The sequence below is a fragment of the Arachis ipaensis genome, chromosome B07 (assembly GCF_000816755.2).
Source record: "Arachis ipaensis cultivar K30076 chromosome B07, Araip1.1, whole genome shotgun sequence".
In the NCBI taxonomy this organism is placed as follows: domain Eukaryota; kingdom Viridiplantae; phylum Streptophyta; class Magnoliopsida; order Fabales; family Fabaceae; genus Arachis; species Arachis ipaensis.
Window position 1 is genome coordinate 88,483,852 of NC_029791.2, and position 24,958 is coordinate 88,508,809.

A 24,958-nucleotide genomic window follows, 5' to 3' on the forward strand; every position below is an offset into this window, starting at 1 on the left:
GTAAATGTATTTTCCCGAAAATAACAATTTGATATATTTGGTCTATTAAAGACTAAATTGAGACACGCTTAATCTTTCAAGGATTGGTTTAAGTTTTTAACTATTAACCCTAAAATTAACATACCTTTTTTCTTAAAAAAATTGCTGTCAGCTTTTGCCTAACACCAAAGCAAGGAAAATACCATAGGAAAATACTTTTAAGTTTTAACTAAACAACGACACTTATTGGTTAAAAGGAAATGCAAATCAAAGATTATGTAAGGTACAACTTATTGTTATTTCATCACACAAATTCACACACATAAATGATGCACTTCACAAACTACACACACAGAAACATAGGTAGCATCCATACAGAGAGGGTTGGGGTCTTTTTCTTTTGCAAGTTTGTGACAATCATGGAATATAATGAACCTTACTGAATATAAATGTCACAAAAAAGAAAATAAAAAACATAAGATAGTAAAAATAGTAATCATATGATTGAGGCAGCTTAATAATATGAAATTTCTATCAAGTCCAACATGCTCCTGGTTCTTTTTCCTTCAATCCTTTTTTCCTTTTGCCTTGATTTGCTTACCCAATTTTGTTTATAGAAGCTTTTCAATTCCATTGACAATTAGATGACAGAAATGTGATCACTTGTACAGCCTTAGTTCCTGCTTTTGCTTTTCTTGATGGCTCTTGCACTACAATAAAATAAGCTTTCTGCCATGCTTTTAAAGCATGCCGAAAAGTGCCAAAAAGTGTGCCGATATCTTTTCGCAATGCTTTTTGAGCTATCGGCACGTTTTTGAAAGGGTCATATCTGCCAGCGTGCCGGTTGCTCTATCGTAACGTTTTTTTGGACCTATCGGCACGTTTTTTTGGCACGCTTTCATCTCTTGCCATGCTTAAATAGCATGGCCATAGGTATTAACCTATAGCTACGCTTGAGAAGCGTACCGAAAAATGTACATATCTGATGCCAGTGCATTTTGGCCAGTTTTACTAACCTTTTCTTTATGGTTTTAGGATAGTTTCATGCATTGGACTCTAACGTGGGGAAGCAAGGAATGGCCAACGTTAGTGACACTCACCTTTGTCACTAATGTTGGACTAAGCCACTTTGAGCCACTTTGAGCCACGTTAGTTGCCATGTTAACTCAGTTAACGTGGAAGCTAACGTGAAGGAGAGAATGATGAGCCAACGTTAGTGACACTCACCTTTGTCACTAGCGTTGGGGATGGCTACCAATACCACGTTAACGCAATTAACGTGAACTCTAATGTAGAAAAGGGGCGTTTTGGAGCGTTAGTGACAAAGGTAAGTGTCACTAACGCTCTCGAGGCTAAAGTGTGCTCACGTTAAGAGCCACGTTAGTTATACTAACGTGAACTCTAACGTGAGAAAGAGGGGACTCTCAACGTTATTGAAAAAGGTAAACCCCAATAACGTGTGCGAAGGACCAAGAGGCAACGTTAGTGGTCACGTTGGTGCCACTAACGTTGAAGTTAACGTGGACCATTCTTGGGTTAGGAACGTTAGTGAAAAAGGTGATTGTCACTAACGTTCTCGAACCCACACTTTCACTTAACGTTAACGCCACTAATGTCCTAAGCTAAAGTCCATGCCTACTTCACACTCTCTCTCTCTGCAAGTAAAGCTAAGCCCACTGAAGATGATAACTACTTCAACTCAAGATCCAAAGGCCCATATCCAAGACTTGAAGAAGCAACTAGAAGATCAGAAGAATAGTATAAATAGGGAGAACTTTGAACTAGAAGAGAGCTTTTTGGCACTATTAGAATTACTCTCTGTATTTTTACTTCCTCTGTAACTTCTAGTTTAACATTTTCAGAATGCATTCTCCATCTTTATTTCCCATTTCCAGAGCTATGAACAACTAAACCCCTTTCATTGGGTTAGGGAGCTCTGTTGTAATTTGATGGATCAATAATAGTTTTCATTATTCTTCTTCTTTCTTTTCTCTTGATTTTACTAGAAAGCTTTCAATCTTCATCTAATTGAGTAGTTATCTTGGAAAAGAAGCTATTCATACTTGGATCTCTTCGGAACCTTGGAAGAAGAATGAAGAGATCATGCTAGAAATGCTTTCTCATGTTGGACCAAATTGGGGTTTGGATGGATATAGTGACATATAATCCTACCACACTTTGATTTGGAAATACATGTGGTATAAACAGTGACCATACCTCATCTCTTCTCATGAGCAATTGGACCAAGGAATTGGCTATTGATCAAGATTTGAGAGATTGAATTACCAAGGAATTGGAATTCATTCACTTAAGATTGCCAAGGAGATCAATAAATGCATTGATTGAGGAAGAAATGAAAATGAACTTGATCCGAAGGATGCAACATCTCCTAAGCCCAATGAACTCCCCATTTCTGATCTTACCCATTCTCTTTAATTTCTGCCAATTACTTTTATGATCATCTTCCCTATTCCCATTTAAGATTCTACAATTTACTTTCCGTCATTTATTTTCAGCTCTTTATTCCCAGCATTTACATTTTCTGCTATTTACTTTCTCGCCATTTAATTTCCTGCAACTCTCATACCAAATTCTGCTTAGCTCAGCAAGAACATTCCTCCAATTAAAGTTGCTTGACCAATCAATCCCTGTGGGATTCGACCTCACTCTTTTGTGAGTTATTACTTGACGATAATTCGGTATACTTGCCGAGGGAGATTTGTTAAGAGACAAGTTTCCGTGCATCAATATCACCACGCTTTTGAAGTGTACCAATTAGGTTGGTTTTGGCTACGCTTCAAAAGCGTGCCAATAGAGCATATACAGCCACGCTTTTGGCTCACCAAATAAAACCTTTTGCCACAATTTTAAAGCGTGGCCTATTCCTTTGTCAAATTAAAAAAAAGGAGAAAATTAGAAGGTATAAAAAGATTGATTTTTTATTAATTTACATGAATTATTTACATGCTATAATTATAATTAAAAAATTACAATTCTTTAACAACTGATAATTGAATTAGGACAAAATAAGCTTATCATTAGAACTTAGGAGATCACTAAAACTATCCAATTTGGGGCTAATTGATGATGAATCCCGAAGGAGAAGCTCCATTTACTTCACCTTTGGGTCTCCCCTATCCAGTCCAGAATATAAGAACAATCTTCCCGCTTCAAAAAATGCCCTTTACAAGAAAGTAAATGTTAATGTTGTTCCAACAAGAAATATATTCAATATTGTGTTTGTACACACATCTTCTGCACACAATCTAAACTAGTTAAGACACAGATGTTGGCTGAGGACACAAAGAATTGTTCTGTCATACCCAAGATTTGTATTTTGTGTTGATCAAATAAGAAAGGACAGGAATCTTCACATAATTACTACCTGAAGAATGTCCAAGCATATATTACCATGAACATCTACATTTGGAAGGAAGCAGGTGCTTTCAAATTTGACCTTTGGAGCCTTAAAAGAGTAATCATTGGGAAACGAAAGTGACAACTTGTAGTCAGTTCCTTCAAACACAGGTCTTTACTTCCTGTTATTGTCCCTTTCCAGCAGAATATGTTGTCGTCCTCAGGAAAAGCAAATATACCTGAATCTCTGCTTATCTGAAATTCCCATGAACACAAAGCTTCAATAATCAGTAATCTTTTTCCAAATACAAGAAAAAGATCATATATATGTAGTGGGAATATAAGCTTCTTACCATTAGCGCCATCAGTTCAGATTGCAATCTGTTCAATAACAATGGCCACAAAACATTAAGGGAGTTAGAAAGAAACAAGTACTTTAAGATCTTTTTTTAATAGGAACACAAAAGAATCAAAACTCCATTCCAAAAACTCAACCCATAAAAAAGAATGTGCTTTCTTGTTAGAATTATGTAATAAAGATGAAACAATACATCTTTAAAGGAAAAGACAGAGAACAAGAAGGAATTCATGATTTCAAATAACAGAAGTTCTCCTTTTCTAATGTTATATGGTAAGGGCTGCATCTGAAGTATGTTAGGCCGAGCATTATTAACCTGTACTTCACCCTGACTTCTATATCTAGCTGCATTAGAGAAAATATAACAAAAACATATTCCATTGATTTAAGTAAGATGTTAGACACTTCACATACAAAAATTAGCTCAACTACTAACTAAGATGTCTAAAATCAGTGCACCTGGCCCTGGTACTACTAGAGACGAAGTGCCAACACAAAATTGAACTGGTTCCAGCATCTTACTGATCACTTAATAATAAATTGTTTGTTTCAAACAGAATAGAGTTCTACATAATAGTTGAGAAGTCAATGCTCAAAGTAGTCATGTCAAAAGTGCTGAAAGTTTCACCTTAGCAAATATTACATGATTCTACATTTATGACATGTTTAAAACAAACTCCTAGAGTAGGGGAAAAAAGATAAGAAGCTTAACTATTTCATTTTTATCCATTCAAAAAACCACCAATAAGAGGAACTAAAAGATCAGGGAGTACAGAAATGATGCTTGACATTTAGATCATGCCCATAGGAATTTGATATTCCTTTCTGTTGTTCACTACAAGCTTTATTTTGCATCTATCACATGTTTCATGTACAACATAAGAACATATTTAGAGAAACTTACCATCTTCAGTTTCCTGAGTTCTCTCCTGGCCATATTTGGACAGAGATTTTAAAAACTGGTCATGCTTGTGGCCGATCCTGATAGATATTACAATAGTCCAACTCAAATCATACCTGAATATATACATGTAATTTTTTAGTTCACCTGGTCCTTATTATTTTATTTCAGTTTACATATATAGCTAAGATTTTCTTCTATTTTAAAATTATTGAAACTTATGGTTTGAGAGGTTAAATATACAAGTCAATACATTATCACAAAAGCATGCCTAGAAGATATCAATAAATTATAGAAGATTTGAGAAGAAGATGAGCAGCGCTGAGAAGAAAGGAGCAGGGGAAGAATAGGAGGAGCAGTGCCACTACAGGACAGGCAAAGCACTAGCAGTTCAGCACTACCTAGCAGCAGCGGAGCACTACCACAGCTGCAGCAGAACAAAACCAAATATCCAGAAGTTTAGAGAGAGAAAAAACCTAAATCCAAATATCATAATAGAACAAAAAACAATTTAGAATAGAAAAATCAGGAAAAAATGAAGAACCACGAAAATCAAAACAAAAAATCAAATTCAAAAACAAATAATCAGATCACTTTTCAAGAAAGCAGAATCAGTCTTGACATAACCATGCTTCACAGCCTCCTCAATGCTATCTTCTTCGGTAAGAATCACTTCATCTAACACATTCTTTTCTAAGTTATTTGCCACAAATTTGGCAGCCTTTGCACCACCGTGCCCATCGAAAATTCCAAAAAATGCCTGCATTCATCATATCCAAACAAATTTTGCTAATTAGTTTTCTCCAAATCCATTCCACCTAGGGTTACATTCATTATGGTCCTTCCCTATAATTCATGAATCCTATTAACAAATAAAAACCCTAAATTATTGACCAAACCCATCCACAAAATTAGAATAATTCATCTATGTTCAAATAAATTAAACATTCCAGAAACAAATTAAAAAGAAAAAATAAAATTTTGTTACCAGTTTTTGTTGTCCGCGTAGGTTATCATCCACAACATCACGCAGCACCGCAGCAGAGGGTGTGGGCAGAATGCCAAAGGCCAACGAGGGTTGCGTTGATGGGCAAGGGTTGAGAAACAGTAATAGAGTTCCACAGAGAGAGGGTCGGGTGCGAGGGTTAGACGAACGGCATGGGTGCGACGGTCATTGGCTTACACAAATGACGATGAAGGCGATGATGGCTGGGTTCGATGAAGATGAACGAGGGTTGAGAAAGGGTTCGACAGAGAGAGGGTTAAAATTGAAAACTAAGAAAAAAAAGTTAAGCGTAGAAAAAAATTGGGTGAGAAACTAAATTTTGGGGGAGGAAACTCTATCGGTACGTTTTTTTGTAGGGTGCCAAAATAAACAGAATATAGGCACATTTCAAAAAGGTGACCATTGAAACACAAACTAGCCACGCTTTTCAAGCGTGCCAGTTTCACTCTATGGCCACACTCTTTAAGCGTGGCAAAAAAATGGGTGGCCAAATTTTTAATCAGTGGCCACCCACTGTAAAAGCGTGCCGATTTCCCTCTATCGCCACGCTTTTCAAACGTGGCAGTAAAAAAGCGTGGCCAAATTTCAAGTAAGTGGGCACCCTCGTAAAATGTGCCGATTTCCCTCTGTGGCCACGCTTTTCAAGCGTGGCAAAAAAAGCGTGGCCAAATCACAAATCAGTGGCCACCCTCGTAGAAGTGTGGCCATAGACCACTTTTCCGGACGCTTTAAAAGCGTGGCTAGAAGAAAGTGTACCGATAGGCCTTTTTTCTTGTAGTGTTGATGCTGCAATAAAGGCCAGAAATGGTAAACTCGAATTACAAAAATTAGCCTCAATGTTTAATTTTAATATTTTGTTGGACAGTTCCATTCAGGTAGTAATAAGCAATATAACCTGGAGAAATTCAAAGACTAATTTAATAATTAAAATTTATCAAAAATTAAAATATCCGATAAATTATTCCTTTGAAAACTAATTTAGGATATTACTTTTATTAGTGAAGATAGTAAACACTAAATTTTTACCTTATGTTGTTTGTACTTTTCACGTATAGCATTCAGGGAACTGGCTTTGGTGTTGAGCTGCAAATCTACAAGTGCAAGAACAACAATTTCAAGCTCTAAGGCTTTGTCATTTGTATAGTGCTCTTGGGTTAGATTCTGCAAAATTAAAAGATGGATTTAAATAACTAAATAATAATTATTAGAACAAGGCAAGGGGAGGCCAACAAACAAAACCTAAAATATTAAACAAAGAAGGAAACAAAGACACAGGGAGCAATAACATTGGGTAAGAACTTTAGGTAGGAGTGACGCCTTCTCTTTCTATTAATTTATCCAAAATAAAGAAGAAATAGAGATACAGAGAAGTAGAGAATCAGGGAAGAAAGACTTACCAGTGCTTACGGTGCTGATTGAGGGAGAGACCACTGAGACAGAGACAGAGAGTTCTGAATCCAACGAAGGCACGCCGAAAGGGAGGGATAGAGAAGAGGACGGCAGGTCAGCTGCGATGCTGATCAGACGAAGGTGGTGATGCTCAAGACGGGGAGACAACGGAGCTCGAGGTGCAGTGAATTGTGCACTGCGGAGCTCGAGGCGCGGTGAAATGAAGATGGTGGAGCTTCAGATGCAGTTAATTGCGGGCGGCAGGAGCTTGAAGAATTGTGAATGGTGGACGCACGCTGTGTGAGACTTGAATATAGTGCGGGTGAATGAGAAAGTGATTTAGGGTTTGGGTGCGACAGAGAGAGGGTTGGGTGTGAGGGTTAGATGAACATGCATGAAGGTGAGCTTGCTGGAAATGAGGTTAGATGAAGGGTGGTGCGACGACAGCTTGCTTCAGGTTAACATTGAATTTGAGAATAATAGTAGTGAAGTGTGTATGAGCTGTTATCACTTCTAGCTAGGTTAAAAGTTAACTAAGAAAAATATTAAGTGTGGAAAAAAAGGATGGGAATTCAAATTTTGGGGTGAACTCTAACAGTACGCTTTTGCAGGGTACCTAATTAAACACAGCATATTGGTACGCTTTAAAAATGTCACCGTTAGAAGACAAATTTGCCACGCCTTTAAAACGTGCCGGTTTCTCTCTATGACTACGCTTTTAAAGCGTGACAAAAAAACGTTCTCAAATCATAAATTAGTAGCTACCCTCGTAAAAACGTACCGGTTTCTCTCTAAAAATGTGACAAAAAAATGTGGCCAAATCACAAATTAGTTGCCACTCTCATAAAAACGTGGCCATTAATCGCTTTTAGACACGCTTTTAAAGTATGACAAAAAAAAGTGTACCAATAAATTTTTTCTCTTGTAATATGGGAAAGGATTTTATATAATTAGACTTGAATTGTGTCCCCAATTTAAGTTCAAATTAATCGGTTCTATCTTATTAAACTATAAAATTTAATTTTTTAATTTTTTTAAATAATAATTAATTTATTAATTAATTATTTACTAATTACTCTGAATTTACACCTGAAATGAAACAAAACACGCATGTAGCTTTAATTAATGAGGCATATAATGCAGGCAATTGGCATTACTTAATTAAGCTATGAATGATGCATGAAACGCTAGCTTAACTAAAGCATGCATAGCGTAAATCAAATAAAGCCAATTAAAGAATGCATGCATGTGCTATTAATTCATAATGAAGCATGAAGCAAGCGTGGGGCCCATCAATATCAATGAAGCTAAATGAAGCCATATGAATAAGGCAATTACTCAAATAAAGATGTTAAAAACATCTTTTTATAAAAATTCATGTGTTAAAAGTGTATTTTATTTCTTTAGCCACACTTTAAAAAAAATAACATTTTTATAACACATCAAAATCAAACCATACATTTCATCATCTAATAGTAAAAAAGAAGCATCTTTATATGAAGATAATAATAAAATCTTCATGGTAGTATCCACCATGAATTATTGCAAGCAAGGATTAAATGAAGCATGAAGGCATTAGGAAATATGCATATATATAGTAGCGTGAAGCATTGAATAACGCCAATGTTGTACATGGAGTCACAAGCAGACGTCTTCGAGCGTGTATCCAGCCTTGGAGACGTCTCTCACGCTATATTCTTGCATGCACAAGGAATGCTTTCCAGGGACGCCCATGATGCCGTCCTTAGCTCTTCACTCGCTCAACAATGAATGCACGAGAGAGCTCAGCTTCAGGGACGTCTACAAAGGCGTCTTCACCCTAGGGACGCCCTTCACGTGCTGGACTCCTCATGCCCCCTCTCCAAGACGTCTTCGAAGGCGTCTCCATGCCCAAGACACCCTTCATGTCATCACACTCAAGAGAAGCTTGGAAGCACGGCGTCTCTTGTGGCGTCCAAACCTTCACACGTCCCTCACTATCCATCTTGTTCAAGGAAAGATTGTAGGCTCAGCATTTCTTTTGGCGTCTCTCTCTCAAGACATTATTACTCACTCCAACATGCATGCAAAGTCTCAAGCCTCATCCTCACGCTGGCGTCTTTAACTTTTCACACTTCCTTCACTTCTTGAGGCACGCCAGAGTGAAGTATGGAGAAATTGAGCTGGGACGTCGTCTTCGAAGACGTCCCTAGAGTGTCCCACGTGACCCACGTTGAAGCGTGCATAGAAAAACTTCTCAAGGACTTCGTTCACTTGTCTAAAGACGTGACTCATATGTTGATGAAACCAAGTTTGCTCCAGGAGACGTCCAAAGCCACGTTGGGCCAAAATCCAGAGAGTAAATTGGTGGCATTGAAGACGTCTCTCCTTCAAAGACGTTGCTCGCATCAAGGCCCACATCCAAGGCAATTCCTAATGCCTGAGACGTGAGACGTGACACACTTAATGAAGCCCACATCTATCACAACAATTGACGAGGCTCATCAAAATTGAAGCAAGGAAGATCTTTAATGTTAGTTAGTTTTTAATTTACATTTACTTGTAATTTGAATTTCATTTTGCATTTAGAATAGGCCATAAATAAAGGATGAGAGCACCTCATTAGGGAGCACCAGGGGAGTCTTCGGACTCTTCTCTCTTCTCACTCTCATTCTCTTCTTCTCTTCCATTTTCTTTCATACCCATTTTGTAATTTCTTTTGTTATGAGTCTCTAATTTCTAAGGGTTGAGAAAGAGAACTCTGTTACAAATTTAATGGATTAATTTTATTTCTTTCTTCATCTTCAATTCTTCTTTCATTGTTTCTTTAGAAAGAATCTTCGTTCTTTATCCCAATGATTCAATAGTCTTGAGAAAGAAATTAAATCCAACTTGAATTCCATGTGAGCTTGAGAAAGCATCATGGAATTGATGCTTGAAGATCTTTTTCCCAATTTGGTGAATTTGAGTTTGGGATTGACATATAATCAACCCATAACTTGATTCATAAAATTGTGTGACTCTAAATCAGAGACCAATCTTCATCTCTTCTCATGAGTAATTAGATTAAGAGATTAGCAATTGATCAAGTTAAGAGAAATCAAATCACCAAGAGATTGGGGTTTGATTACTTATGATTTGCGAAGAGATCAATGATTTGCATGATTGAAGAAGAGATGAAAATTATTGATCCATCTGGATCCCAATATTCTTTTTATTCTTAGTTCTTGTTATTTACTTTATGGTCATTTATATTCCTGCACTTAAATTCTTGTAATCTACTATTCTTGCAATTTACTTTCTTAGCATTTTAATTTCCAGTACTTTACTTTTATGTTCTTTACTCTCTAGTCACTTTATTGCTTTCTTTTAATTTCACGTCATTTACATTTCTTATTTGCTCATCATTTAAATGTGAACTGTCTAACTAGAATAATTAATTAACTATTACTTGCTTAATCCGTTAATCCTCGTGGGATCGACCTCCCTCATCGTGAGTTTTATTACTTGATACAACTCAGTGCACTTGCCAGTAGATCTACGGGATATTGTTTATCAAATCCATATCAACCATGTGTAGGCATGCATGCGTACGCATGACCCCTCCTTAGCGTGGTACGTGAAATCTTTCACGTTATACACTGGGTTTCAATGGCTCCTGGGTGTAGATAATTCAACCACGTCATACGTGGTGATTTCACGTACAACGTGAGGGTCTTCACTACACCAACTTGAGTAGGATCATGTGTCAATACTTCAATTTCTTGCACCAAACTTTTAGGAATGTTCATGCCTGTCACAAAAAAGATAGTAACTACATCTCCCTGTTTGATTTCATGTCAATTTTTCATGCATACACTACAAGAAAATAAGCTTTCTGTTACGCTATTAAAGCGTGCCGAAAAGTACAAAAAAAAACGTGCCAATAGCTTTTCGCCACGCTTTTTGAGCTATCGACACTCTTTTGAAAAGGTCACATCCATCAGCGTGCCGGTTGCTCTATCGCCACGCTTTTGTAGATCTATGGCACGCTTTGTTTTTTGCCACGCTTATATCTCTTGCTACGCTTTATAAGGGTACCGAAAAGTTCACATATCGCCATGCTTTTGAAGTGTGCCCAAAAAATTAGTTTTGGATACACTTCAAAAGCGTGCCGATAGAGAAAGATACGGCTACGCTTTTAAACGTACCTAGAAATGAACCTATTGCCACGCTTTTAAAGCATGGCTATATCCTTATTAAATTAAAAAAAATGATATTTACTTTTACATGCACTCTCTAATACACCCCAAAAATAATAAAAAAAATATTGACAAAAATATGTGATTGTCATTTAAAAAAATTAATAAAAATTAGTATTACATTTATAAAATTCAAACCAAATTAGCCATGTCATCTCTATACACGCAACGACAGTGTACATAAAATTTACAAACATAAACAAAAATGAATTTTTAGGAAGAGAATTAAGAATGTCATTGAATCACCCCAAGCTTGTACTAGGCCTTCCTCGGATAAAGCAACCACATGGAAAGCTCCACAATACACTTCACGAATAATCTGCATGTATAATCATATGAAAAACGAAAAAACAAACAGTAAGCAAATTATAAAATAATTTGCCATGATATTAAAGAAAGGAATCATAAAAAATATATAAGATTTGTAATAAGGGTGTGTCACATCTTGATCTTGAAATATGTAACATGCACAAGTTGATCACATGCAATTCGCCACCACTATTCCTGAGAGATAATTCTAAAGATATGCATATAAATTTCTCAGTTCAACCATTTTGTATAATTTTATAACAATATCTGGAATATCTTAGAATAAGTTGCAAATAGATAGTAACCATAGCATCCTAGCACGGAAGGAAAGCAACGTGACATACCTATTCTGGAAATAAATAGGGTATGAAATGTCCAAGTGTAGGCCAATTGCAACAGCAATACATAACAAAGGCTCAAGCATCTCTCTATTAATATCCGAAATAAAAATAAGTTTGTATCAAAATCACCAAGACCAATTTATCCCCAACTTCTATCAATCTTTCAATATCCCAAAAAAAACACAACCAATAATACAACAGGAAAACAAGTGGATTCTTATCAAGCGGTCACCGAATTCATACTTAATTAACAAATAATAAAATAAGTGGTTTTTTATTAAGTGAGGATGATGAAATTAATGATAATTCCTTTTATTTTCAAAACCCTTTGATAAACAAAAAAGGCTTGAATATCTAAATAAACACGTTAAAAAGCTTTATGACAATATATTAAAAACATGATTCCTGTTTGTCTAAGCTAATGCTTAAAATAGTTTTGTATAGATAATTGGAGCAGTGTGTTTAATGCCACTTACCCAAAGTGCTGGTAAGGCACATAACCTTCTCCATGGCCCTCCATCAGCACCTCTCATCTCCAAATACCTCTTCAGCCTGACCTGAAAGGAATAATGGTAAAAACAGTAGCATAACTAGAAAATGCTTTAAAACCATTGCAAAAGCAACAAATACTAACTAAATAGAGAAATAAAAAAGTTCAAAAGTTCAAAATTATTACTACCAATACAAGAGCTTTATTTGTCATGAATTGAACTGATTAATTTTCTTTCAGAAGATATTCATTTTACCATCTTCAAATCAGCATTGCTCAAGGATAAATCAGCTCAACGATCGTCACACATCTCACCTGTACAGTACATGTTCTGAACATTATGCCAAGACCAAGGAACCAACTTTGGTATAAAAGCAAGTAATTAAAGCACTAAACATAAGAAAGAAGAATGGTCACTGTTCAATTACTATATCAAATAGGCCCAACTATTTTGCCTCCCTTAATATGAATTGCTAAGCTATGAAGAAAAGGCGGGTTATCAATGGTGATTAAGGAATCAATTAGTAATCTCTCGTATAAAGATATTTCAAAAATAAAAGCTTATATGCCCTGAAACTTGAACTAGTAAGGTAAAAGTCATTCTAGCATGTTACACAATGTGAGGTTATGGTGGAACAAGTATATACATTTCCAAATCCACTCACCCAAACAACAACAACCCCCCACCCACACACACACAAAAAAGGAAAAAGAAAAAAAAAACCATGTGCAAATTAAGTTACGAAGCCATGTGGGCAAATTCCCCTAAACAAAAATAGCAGTTTACATGTTTGAGTCTACATGAATTAAGGTTGTTTCAGTAATTTCATTGCTCAATAAGTTAATGAATATATGCAGCTGCAAAATACGACAGTTATTATATACTAATTACAAAAATGAATAAACCCTACCAAACTCATTGACAAGTTGACTATGACAGACCCAGGCCATTCCATTACATAAATTAGCTGGGTCGTTCATGTGCTCAAAAATGTCATCACAGGAAGGTTTTCATTCTAGAGAAAGCTGAGAAAGTTTTGCATTTTCATCCAGTTCATGCACTTAAAAAGATGGGGAGAAAGAGAAACTACATTTGGCATTATAGGTATGTCTTTGATTCCCCACTTTGGCTGGAAGCCCATCCCCAAAAATCCAATGCCCATTTCCTCTGCAACAGCTTTAACCTAGACATACAAGTTTTCAAAAATAATTAACAGACCTGAAAGAAATATCGAGGTCACTTACCTGATTACAAGAAAATCAAACACAATGAACTAAACAAAACAGGTGGCTGTCAATTATGTTACAATAAAAACAATGCATAGTTAAGATGACAACATCCAAAAAAATATCAGGCCAATTTCTCCAATGAAATAACAGCAGATTACTTTAGATGTATCCCATAACAAGAATGCACAATTAACCTGATATTGGTGTGAATTAACTTCAGCATAAGTCTGATGCAAGGTTTCAAGAGGGGCTCCACTAAGCTCAAACTGACCACCTGGCTCCAATGATATGTTCTGCTTCCCCTGATTCACAAACAGCAAACCAAAGCATAGCATCAAGTCTCCAACAATAAAGAAAAACATTGGGTTGAATGCTTGAATGGATAGCCATCTTAACAAACAAATTACATTTTAAATCTCCCAAAGAGAGAAAAAAAAAGAAAAAAAGAAAGGATAGAAGTTTAACATTCTCATTCGCTCAAATAATAGCTTACTTGTTTGAGTCCAATAATTTTATCACCTTCCATTATTTTATCCCACTCAAATCTCTCAGCAATGCCATTCAACAACTCTGCTATTTGCTCGTACTTCATTGGACGCAAGCTTCCAAACTCAAAGCCGAACTTCTCATGTTCAGTACCTATCCTGCAAGACTACACGAATAAATGCTCTCCGATAAAAACACAAACCACTTATCCCATAAGGCTGTAACATACGGTTCACGTTTGGTAACATCAAGAACTAAAGAAACTTAGTAAGGTGCCATAAAAATTGAAAAATGACCAGTTGGGACACAGCCTTCTAATCCCTACAAGTGAAGAGGCTATTTTCATGATTTGAACATGCGACATTCCGGCCACAATGCAGTAACCTTACCATAGCACTAACGCTCTACAACCACAGTCCACAAAGAAAAAAAGAACAACCTAATATGGCTACTCAAAAAAGAACTACCAATAGCATCAAGTTTAAACATACAAAGTATGATCAAGACTATAGAAAATTAAAATTAAGGAAATACTTTCGCCAGAAAAGAGTAACTTCATATAGGTTAATAAGAATTCCAAAGCTAGAAGATAGCTTAAGTAGGAAATAAAGATGGAATCATATCTCTGCAGAGACATGCCCAAAATAAAGTTACGAAGCAAAATAAAAAAAAGGGTAATTTTCCAAAGTGATTAACTCCATCAAAGGCAGCAAAGTAATGCATTTCATGTTAGGCCTGTGCATCTCTGTATGGTGATGGTGGTCATTTATAAGGTGCTTCTTTCCAAAGTCAATTTCTATCTACAAACTCTGCTGGTAAGTTTAGATAAAAAAAACGCGCTTCCGAGGCCCTCTTTCCTAGCACGCTTGCGAGAAGAGCATCCATTATTGTCTGAGCTCCCTGATCCGGAAGGCTTATCGAGTTCTACTATTACACCTATGCTTGCAACATATATACAATAATCCTTTTTCACTAAGTACCATTTCTGATGAGCATCCACGAAGTCAAACTGAAGAAAAGATATATAAGAATATTCATAACACAATATAACACAATGAAGTTCAAAACATTAAATAGCTAGTCAGGTTGGCACAACATTTTGTATGCTAAAACATTTTCTTCCATAGTAAATTGAAAGAAATGTATTCAATTATCTGCAAACGTTATGCACATCACACTTCTCAATTTGCCGGAAACAAAATTTTTATGTAAACTCAACTACTATATATTAACTTCCTCATTGATTCTCATCATTACTCTTATTACGATTATCATTTTTCTCTAAACTAAAGGACACAAAGGAATCTTTTTAAAAAACAAAATAAAAAAAATTGTAAAGGAAACTTGAAGAACCAAAGGAATCAAAGACACAGGAAGCAATAACATTGTTGCACAAATGTTCACTTTCAGCGAATTAGCTGCTACTACAAAGAACTTCAGCCAGGAGTGCCTCATTGGGGAAGGTGGATTTGGTAGGGTTTATAGAGGACATACTAAATGCAAAGGAGTGACACCTTCTCTTTCTATTAATTAGTCCAAAATAGAGAAGAAATAGAGACAGAGAAATAGAGAATTAGGGAAGAAAGACTTACCAGTGCTTGCGGAGCCGATTGAGGGAGAGACCACTAAGACAGAGATAGAGGGTTCCGAATCTAACAAGGGTTTGCAAGATAGAGACCACTGAGGTAGTAGAAGGGCATGCCGATGCCTGGGCACGCCAATGCTTGCAAGGGATAGAGAAGAGGACGATGGGTCGGCTGCGACGCTGCTCATACGAAGGCGGTGATGCTCGAGACGGAGAGACAATGGAGCTTGAGGCGCAGTAAATCGTGCACCGCAGATCTCGAGGTGCAGTGAAATGAAGATGACAGAGCTCCAGGCGCAGTTAATCGTGGACGGCAGGAGTAGTGATGAGAGTGGTGAATGAGAAAGTGATTTAGGGTTCGGGTACAACAGAGAGAAGGTTGGGTGTGAGGGTTAGATGAAGGGCTAGGTGTGAGAGTTAGATGAACATGAAGCCGAGCTTGCTGGGTGCGAGGGTCATCGCGATTGACTTGGTGTGATGGCAGCTTGCTTCTAGGTTAAAAGTGAATTTGGGAAGAACAGTGAAGTGTATGAGCTGTTATTAGATCACTTCTAGTTAGGTTAAAAGTTAACTTAGAAAAAGCTTAAGTGCGGAAAAAAAGGGTGGGAAATCAAATATTGGGGTGAGCTCTATTGGTACGCTTATGCAGGGTGCCTAATTAAACACATCATATCGACATGCTTTAAAAATGTCACCGTTAGAAGATAAATTAGCCACGCTTTTAAAGTGTGCCAGTTTCTTTCTATGGCCACGCTTTTAAAGCGTGGCAAAAAAAGCGTGGTCAAAGTACAAATTAGTAGCCACCCTTGTAAAAGCGTGTTGGTTTCTCTCTAAAAAGCGTGACAAAAAAAAACGTGGCCAAATCACAGATTAGCTGCCACCCTTATAAAAGCGTGCCCATTGACCATTTTTTGCCATGCTTTAAAAGCGTTGCAAGAAAAAAGTGTGCCGATAGGCCTTTTTTCTTGTAGTGATATTCTGAAAGAGGTTAAAAGTAAAAACTAAGTAATTAAAGGACATAAAAGCAAAGGATACTAAACGTTGGGTTGACTCCCAACAAGCGCTTCTTTAACGTCACTAGCTTGATGGTTGTTCCTTGTTAAGGTGGAGGTTGATAGTGCTTCACCTCTTCCTCTCTTGTAACATCCTACCACGTAGAGCTTTACGCTTAAGTCGTAAAACAGGGGTGATATGGCATTATGACCTCTAAAATTTAAATATATATACATATTACCGTAGAAAGAATATAATATACGAGGAGCTTTAAAAAATGGATAAAACAAAAATCACAAAAAATAAAAAGCCAACGCTCAGAAAAAACGTAACTTGCATACAGAGAAAGCTATGGTTCCTAAACCTATACATATATAAAGTAAGAACAGAGGATCAAGAATACACAATAACAAGCTCCTAACTCAGCCTGCGAAGCTAAGGTAGGTTGGAGAATATTTACATACATAGTATACAGCCTTTAACCCAAAAAGAAATACATGTTTAAAAACCCTAGTTCTCCATAAACCTCTAAGACGTGGGCGGGGGATGTCTCCCTGCTCCCCATCCCCGCCCTCAGATTTTGTCCCCGTCCCCGCCCCGATCCCCGCCATGGGGAGATAATTGCCCCCATCCCCATTCCCCGCGTTTCCCGTGTTCCCCGCGGGTCCACATTCTCCATCTCTTTATATTAAACATTTATATGAATATTACAATAAAAAAATTAACAGAATATAAAAATACGACGACGATGATGCGCAGCGAAGAGATGGTGGAGCAGTGGGATGCAACGCAGCGAGCAGCGAAGAGGCGAAAGCAGATACGCAAATGCAGGAGTGGAGAGGGGAAAGACACCGCGCCTGAAGAGAGAGAACGACGCGGTGGCGAGTGGCGCAGGAGTGGCCGGTGGCAAGAGTGGCGACCGATGATGGTGAATGAGATAGTAGAGTAGAGTAGATGGCGCAGGCACGCAGCAAGGTGAGAAGGGAAGAATGACTGAATGGGATAGTAGTACTGTAGTAGACGGCGCAAAGTGAGAAAGGAAGAATGAGAATATGAGATACTGATAATAGGGTTAGGGGACTTAGGGTTTTTTAATGGGTAAAATTACTAAAATACCCCCTATATTAGTAATAAAGTAAGGGTATTTAGGTAACTTTAAAAATTCAGGGAATTTCGGGGATGGGGGCGGGGATCCCCGCTCAGGTCCCCGCGCCTGTCTCGAGAGAATTTTGTTCTCCATCCCCATCCCCACGGAAAAAATTATCCATCATCGGGGCCCCATTCGGGGCGGTTCCCACGGGGATCCCCGTCTCCTGGGGATTTTTGACACCCCTAGAATATTCGTATGGAATGAGAACCGGGGGTTCTCAGCGTGGTAAAGGTGCCACGCACAATAATATTCCATGGGAAGAACCCAAGCTGACATGGGAGAGACAACACCCCAAGCTCAATAATATTCCATGGAAAGAATCCCAAGCTGATATGGGGGAGACAACACCCTAAGCTCAATATTATATATATATAATGATTCATAGCTCATCTCAACATTCTCAATTATTTAAGCTCATCAATTGTCTCATATACTGCTTTCATCATCTTTATCAATCAAATACCATTTTCTCTAACCACATATTACCTTTTAAAAATCTTTCTTCATTTCTAAGTTACCACCATTTCCTAACTTCATCCTATTACTGGGCTTACTAACAAGATCTAGGGCCAAATGAATGAAAATATAGATTTAGAAGTTCGAAATTTAGCTTTAAAATATAAAACTTTGATTTGCTGAAATAGGGGCCACGTGTATGCGTGGGTGTGCGAATTCCCATGCTCGCGTATGCAAGCACCCTGCTCGCATACGCTAGAATCCCACCCCGAAAGAGTTGGTCGCGTCGCGTGCAGTTGGTCGTGTACGCAACCCCTTAAAAATCATTGTTCGCGTATACAAACACACTGGTCGCATACGCAAGCTGCCAAACCCGAAGAATTTGGTCGCGTCGCATACAGTGGTCGCATACGCAAGCTGTGCAGAATTAGCAAAATACTGAATGCTGCAGAATTTTCAATTTTTTCCTCTGAACTTCCGACGCGCATAACTTTTTCGTTTTAAAATATTTTTCATCTGTTCTTCAAACAGCGTAAACTTCACAGAACCAATTTTCATGTGAAACAAATTTGAAACCATTTGGGGGTTCTGAAGCCAAGTTATGGTCCGCCGAAATTTGGCCAAAAATTGATTTTACACAAAAGACTTCAAACCTCAATTTTCTTTGAAACCAAACTCATATCCACATTTTTAAAACTATATTCATCACAATAACATGTCTCAACACACCAACATAGCACTACATTCTTCACATCATACCACCTTCAACCATACTTCATATTTACACAATTACAATCTAGTTTCCTCATTTACATCAACAATATTATCAACTCGTTACTCAATAGATATAATCATATCATCACCTCTTTCATCACCAACTCATCAATTAACATACTATTATCAACATAAACAACAATCATCCAACACATACTCATCAATTCACATCATTCTTCATCAAAGGTGCTAAGCATTGAATATTTTCATGCATTCCAACCTATCCTATGGTCATCTAGCCTAAGTTTTCACAGAATATTATATATTAAATATGTGAAACCTAAACCATATCTTGGCCAATTTCCATGTATTATCTAAGACAACCCATAAGGCAAGCTCATAAGCCTTCATCACCATAATTCCCAAGCTTTCAATCAAGCCTCCAATGACCACAAATCAAACTCCAACATATTCAATGGCAAACAATAAAATGACCGCTAGGAGCAAGCAATGATTAGGGAGGTCAGACATTATTAAAAGCTCAAAGAGTTGTTTCCCTAGTCATATGCTTGTGGTGTTCTTGTGTCAAGTAATCCTTGAGACAAAACATTTAGAGTCGAGATCAATTGCAATTAACAGAGTATGCCAAAGGCTTTGAGCACCACTGTCTGGGAGTAGCTGAAAGAAAAATCAAAACTTCAAAAGAGTTCCCCAGTTAAGTGCTTGTGGTGTTTCTGTGTCAAGTGATGCTTGAGACAAAACATTTAAAGTTACGGCTAGGCTCAAGGTGCAAAGCACCAAAGAAAAGAGAATCAAAGAAAAATTGTTGTGTTCAAGGGTTAAATTGAGTTACAAAATATCAGAGAATTCATAATATTATCCTGATTCTAATTCCAAATGATAATGACATCCTTCTAATTCAAAGGAGAGTGAGATGCCAAAACTATTCATGATTGCAGTTGTAAACCCCACTATAAGAAGAGATATGAGCTTAATCGAACTCTCATTCTCATGCAAATTCAGATTCTAAGCCTATATTAGTTTGGTTGCTTGAGGACAAGCAACAATTCAAGTTTGGTGTTGTGATGTGTGAGCATCTTTCCTATCTTTTCCTAGTGAATTTGCATTCAATTTGTTGAGTTTAATCAAGAATTAATTATTTTTTAGCCACTATGGATGCTACTTTGAGTCATGTGCAATTCTATTTATTTCAGGAAGCATTTGGTTGGATTTGATGAAGCTTCCGCAGAAAAAGAGAAGAAGACTATATAGGGCAGGAATGGCTTAGAAGATGGAGAGGAAGCTTGCACATATGGAAGGAGCATAAGAATTAAAGGAGATGACCAGCGAGGGCGACACGTGCACGTACCTGATGTGTGTGCATGATTTGGAGATTTGCACAGCGATGCATGCGTGTACCTGACGCGTACACGTGACACGCGAAGAAGACCATCGACACGTACGCATGACTGACGCGTACGCGTGACATGCGCTACATGCAGAAAACGCAGAAAATGCTGATTATTTAATTAATTCTGATTTAAACTTTACTTTTATTTTAAAATAAGAAAAGATATTATTTTAGTTTTAGAAAATAGATTTTAAATTAATTAGGATTAGATATAAAAGAGAAAAGAAACTTCTCTTCGGGGGATTCCAACATTATTCCACCTCAGCCCAATTTACAGTTTACCAGAATCTTAGTTTTCACTCTTTTCCATGAGCAACTAAACCTCCACTATTAAGGTTAGGAGCTCTGTCTATTGTATGGATTGATACTATTATTTTTCTATTTTAATTCATGTACTGATTTATATTTCAAGGATTGTTTTTATTCTTTATCTTATGAATTTGGGTAGAACGGAAGTATGACCCTCTTTCTAATTGAGTTCTTGTATAACTTGGAAAAGCTCTTTACTTGAACAACAGCTTGAAAACAATTTCTCCTAAATTCTAATTATCTAGACTTAACGGGATACGTGACATATAATCCTCTTATATTTGGATAATTAGGATTTTTGTGGCATAATAACTAGAATTAAACTTCACCCGCTAATTGGAATTAATTGACCAAGGAATTGGCGGTTGATGAAAGTTAAAGGAGACTAGAAAGGTCTAAGGAATTAGGGTCTAGTCACGTATAGTTTGCCATGAATAAAATCCTGCATAATTAAAATAAATTAATAAGAAAAGTCAATCCGGAAAATAGATAACTCTGAAGCCTTAACTGCCTTCTCCATATTGTTTTTCCAACTTATTTATTGCCTGTCTTCTGATATTCTGAGTTTCGTGTTTAATACTTTTTGAACTCTCAAACACCATTTTCTGTTTGCCTAACTAAGCCAATCACTTGACCATTGTTGCTTGATCTATCAATCCTCGTGGGATCGATCCTCACTCACCTGAGGTATTACTTAGTACGACCCGGTACACTTGCCGGTTAGTTTGTGGTTATAAATTCTGCACTAAGTTTTTGGCATTGTTTCCGGGGATTTATTGTGATTGACAACTACTAGTTGTTTGATTTCTTAGATTAGGCGTTTTTGCTTTAATTTCATTTAACTTATTTCTTTAAATTTTCAAAAAAAAATATATTTTGATTTATTTTATTTAAATTTTTTTCTTTTATCTTAATTTTTGAAATTAAGTTAGTTATTTTATTTATTGAGTTTAAATTTCTTTTATGTTCTTTCTTCTTTGCTTCCTGTTTACCACATGGTGTGTTTAATTTTGTTTGGTATTTTTTGCTAAGAAAAAATAATGGAGAGAGATCACATGGGTTACTACTCACACCCAAGTAGTGATTCATATTATTATGGATGGAAGAACTATCCGAATTTCGGTTGGCAAAGTCAAAACCAAAGAAACTTCAGTGCTCCATGTTCCAACTATCAAGAACCACCATCTCCATATTCATATCAAGAACCACCACCTCTCTATTCATATCAAGAACCATCATCTTTCTACCCATATCAAGAGTCACCATTTACCTATTCATACCAAGAACCATCCCCTTTTTACACTTATCAAGAATCATCATCTCTTTCTTATTCATATCAAGAGCTACCATCTCCTTATTCATATCAAGAACCATCAGATCTTGAGCTTCTCATGAAAGAATTCATACAGGATATAAAGACGAGTGTCAAAAATGTAGAGAAATATGTGCAGTTGATTATCAAGTCCCAGGAAGAGGAACAAGCAAATTCCTTCCCAAGAGATATAATGCAAGATCCTATAGAAGAAAGTGAGAAAATCAATCAAAGGAGTTTATACTCCAGTGAATTAGAGAACTTTTCACCCTCACACATGGAAGAAGAGGAAGATGCAAAAATAAAGGAGGAAGATGCACCAACAAAGAAGGAAGATGCACAAACAAAGGAGGTTGCAAGGGATGAAAACAATTATGGTAATCTACACTTCAATGAAGTAGAGAGTGGCATAGAGGGTGAGTTTATTGAACCACCAATTCAAGAAGAGGAAAGCACTGAAAAGGGGATTGTGACCAAGAAGTGAAGGCAAAAATTTTGAAATCAAAGAAGTGAAGGCAACCAAGGAAAGCACTGAAAAAGGGGATTGTGACCAAGAAACAGAAGAAAATATCTATGAAGAAGAAAAGGTCAGCAAAAAACAATCCAACCTCTACCCCAACAAGCAAGATTAATCAAGCTAATCACAATAAAAGAAAGCTTGTTAGGAGGACTTTATATCAGAGGGCACTAATTTTCACCTCCCCCCCCCCTTGGAAACATTCCTTTTAACCAACTTAAAGAAGAGGAAGAAAATTCAACAATCAAGTGTCAAGCTAGTGACGTTAAAGAAGCGCTTGTCGGGAGGCAACCCGATAATTTTGTATCCTTAGTTATTTTTCGTAGTAGTGATTTTCTTTTTTATTTGATTTTTTTATTGAGTTTTTACTATTTTTCTTTCGTTTTACGCGTGTTCTGATCATGCAGCTATTTTAGAACAGGAACCAAACACTTAAAAAAAAAAAGAGAGCACACGACGCGCAAGCGTCGCTGATGCATACACGTACGCGTCATATGTGAGTGCGAGAAAAATAAAAATTGAACAGAGAGTTAGGCAGGAGTGGTGCTGGTGGCGTGCCTTGCGCACAAGCGAGTCCACGCGTATGCGTCATTCACGCGTGTGCGTCGTTTGTGCTTTTCGCCACCCACGCGTGCGTATGACCCAGAAAATCGGCGTCAACGAGTGTTTGGGCAGATAGTTGTGCTGGCTAGGGGCTAGAACTGTGCTAGAGGGACAAAATTGATCACGCGTACGTGTCCCAGACGTGTGCACGTACTTTGCATAAATGGCAATCCACGCGTGCACGTTCATGACTCGCACACGTCGTATGAGAATTTTGGTTCCCAGGCCACACGGATAGAGAGTTGTGCGTGCACGCGGCCGCCTTCGCGCGATTCGCACAAACCAAGGGCTAGAACCACCACTTCTCCTAATCTTTTGCTTGCCTCAAAATTGTTTGATTCCTCAATCCTTCTTTTCAAAGAACTTTCATGTGTGCATTTTTTTGAACATTGAGTGCAAACAAGTTTTGAAGAGAAAAATGTTGTGAATGATCAAGCATCTTGCTTATTGAATTACAGAAAAACTATGCTATGCAGACAGATAATCAGGGAAACTAAACCACTCTCAATCATAGCAGTGTTTGATGTAAGATAATCACTTAACAATACAACCTTTTGGAGTTCGCCTGCCTTACTCCTCATCATCATCATCACTGATCCACACATTCCTCTTTTATTTCTTTGGTTGATAATGCTTAATCCTTCCAAAAACTTGTATGGACCTCTGCAATGATATTGAAAGTTGCTTGTTCCCCAAGCACTTAGAAACAATGATTAGCATGCATGATTTATTTATGGGCTTTTGTACTTACTTTGGTGTGGGAACACCAAACTTAGTACCTTGCCAATGGTTCTCATACATCAGATTAACCATATGTAAAACTCTTTTTTTTTTTTTTTTTCAAAAGTGACAAAACTGAAAACTAAAGAATAGCAAAATAGTTGACTAGTTTATCTAACTGCTTGAAGCTAGCATTATGCAGAAGGTGAGAATATATTTTATGATGAAATTTTGGTGGAACACCAAACTTAGAATCCTTCATTCTCCCTTAGATTGTTTTGGCGTGCAACACCAAACTTAGCTTCTTGCAATATAGATAAAACTAAGTAACCTTTTTATTGAAATAGCTATGAAAAAAAAGTTACCTCAGGTTGGGTTGCCTCCCAACAAGCGCTCTTTTATTGTCACTAGCTTGACATCTTGCTCTTTGATTATGGAGGCTGGAAATCATAATGCCTCAGTTTTTCTCCTCTTGCTGTAGGACTCCTTTCCTCCATGACCTGCACAATCACAAACAATCCAAATGAAAATTGGATATTCTCATGCCAGAATGTAGTCAGAGGATTAGTTGACACCATGTGTCAAACAGTTGGTAAACTTGAGAGATTAATGAACGAAAATCACTTCTCTCGTTTACTTATCAAGCTATGAGAATCATATTCAGCAAGATAAACCAAGAAAACTTCACTCTATTGCTAAAGTGAGGTTTCAATTAGCTTAGGCAAAAATTCAAACAGTTAGTGGGTTTATTGAAAATTAGAGGACAGAAAAGAAAAAGTGCTTGATCTAGATCACCACCTCACTTAATCATTATCAATCTAATCAATCCCCGGCAACGGCGCCAAAAACTTGATGAGTATTTTGGTGGAACAATGAATTTCTCAAAAAACACACAAATCTAACCGGCAAGTGTACCGGGTCGTATCAAGTAATAAAAACTCACGGGAAGCTATGCTTAAAATCATGAGATATTCATTCTTTCATAATATGTGACAATTATAGTATAAAACCTCATGAAATAGCATGAATTCATACATGGTTGATTAAATCAAAGGAAACATGAAAATCTACCTAATTGGCTTACTTGTAGCTCAAGAAAATGCATAATTCTAATGAAAACAA

The 24,958-nt window shown here is 37.1% G+C and overlaps 2 protein-coding genes and 1 pseudogene across 7 annotated transcripts in view; all 3 read right to left on the reverse strand.

The window, feature by feature from the left end:
• LOC107607426 lies at positions 2,898 to 4,211 on the reverse strand (annotated as a pseudogene).
• Positions 4,465 to 24,958, reverse strand: part of LOC107607425 (probable protein phosphatase 2C 25) — a 47,268-nt gene continuing 26,774 nt past the window's right edge. The window contains exons 1-3 of one of the 3 annotated variants that reach the window (XR_002350114.1): positions 5,584 to 5,619; positions 5,223 to 5,355; positions 4,465 to 5,022 (exon numbers count right to left, since the gene is read on the reverse strand). Coding sequence is in view for 1 of the 3 variants with exons in the window: in XM_021106002.1 (XP_020961661.1) it covers positions 4,997 to 5,022; positions 5,190 to 5,355 (192 nt within the window). In the remaining 2 variants the exon portion in view is untranslated. Of the gene's footprint in view, positions 5,356 to 5,583; positions 5,620 to 24,958 lie in introns of those variants that run through there. The other 2 variants (XM_021106002.1, XR_002350112.1) reach the window with 2 other exon arrangements.
• LOC110264266 (glutamate--cysteine ligase, chloroplastic-like) lies at positions 11,293 to 16,190 on the reverse strand. Of its 4 annotated transcripts, none has more exons than XM_021106001.1 (7): positions 15,659 to 16,190; positions 15,047 to 15,075; positions 14,074 to 14,224; positions 13,775 to 13,882; positions 13,442 to 13,534; positions 12,337 to 12,417; positions 11,293 to 11,529 (listed from the first exon to the last, which is right to left on the reverse strand). In XM_021106001.1, exons 3-7 carry the CDS (start codon positions 14,170 to 14,172, stop codon positions 11,398 to 11,400), a joined length of 513 nt encoding a protein of 170 aa, XP_020961660.1. In that variant the 5' UTR covers positions 14,173 to 14,224; positions 15,047 to 15,075; positions 15,659 to 16,190; the 3' UTR covers positions 11,293 to 11,397. The 4 variants fall into 4 exon arrangements, 3 of the variants coding, with proteins under 3 accessions (XP_020961660.1, XP_020961659.1, XP_020961658.1); XR_002350111.1 differs by lacking the exon at positions 15,047 to 15,075 and adding an exon at positions 11,864 to 11,947 and having other exon boundaries at positions 11,390 to 11,529; positions 15,659 to 16,187; XM_021106000.1 differs by lacking the exon at positions 15,047 to 15,075 and having other exon boundaries at positions 14,074 to 14,232.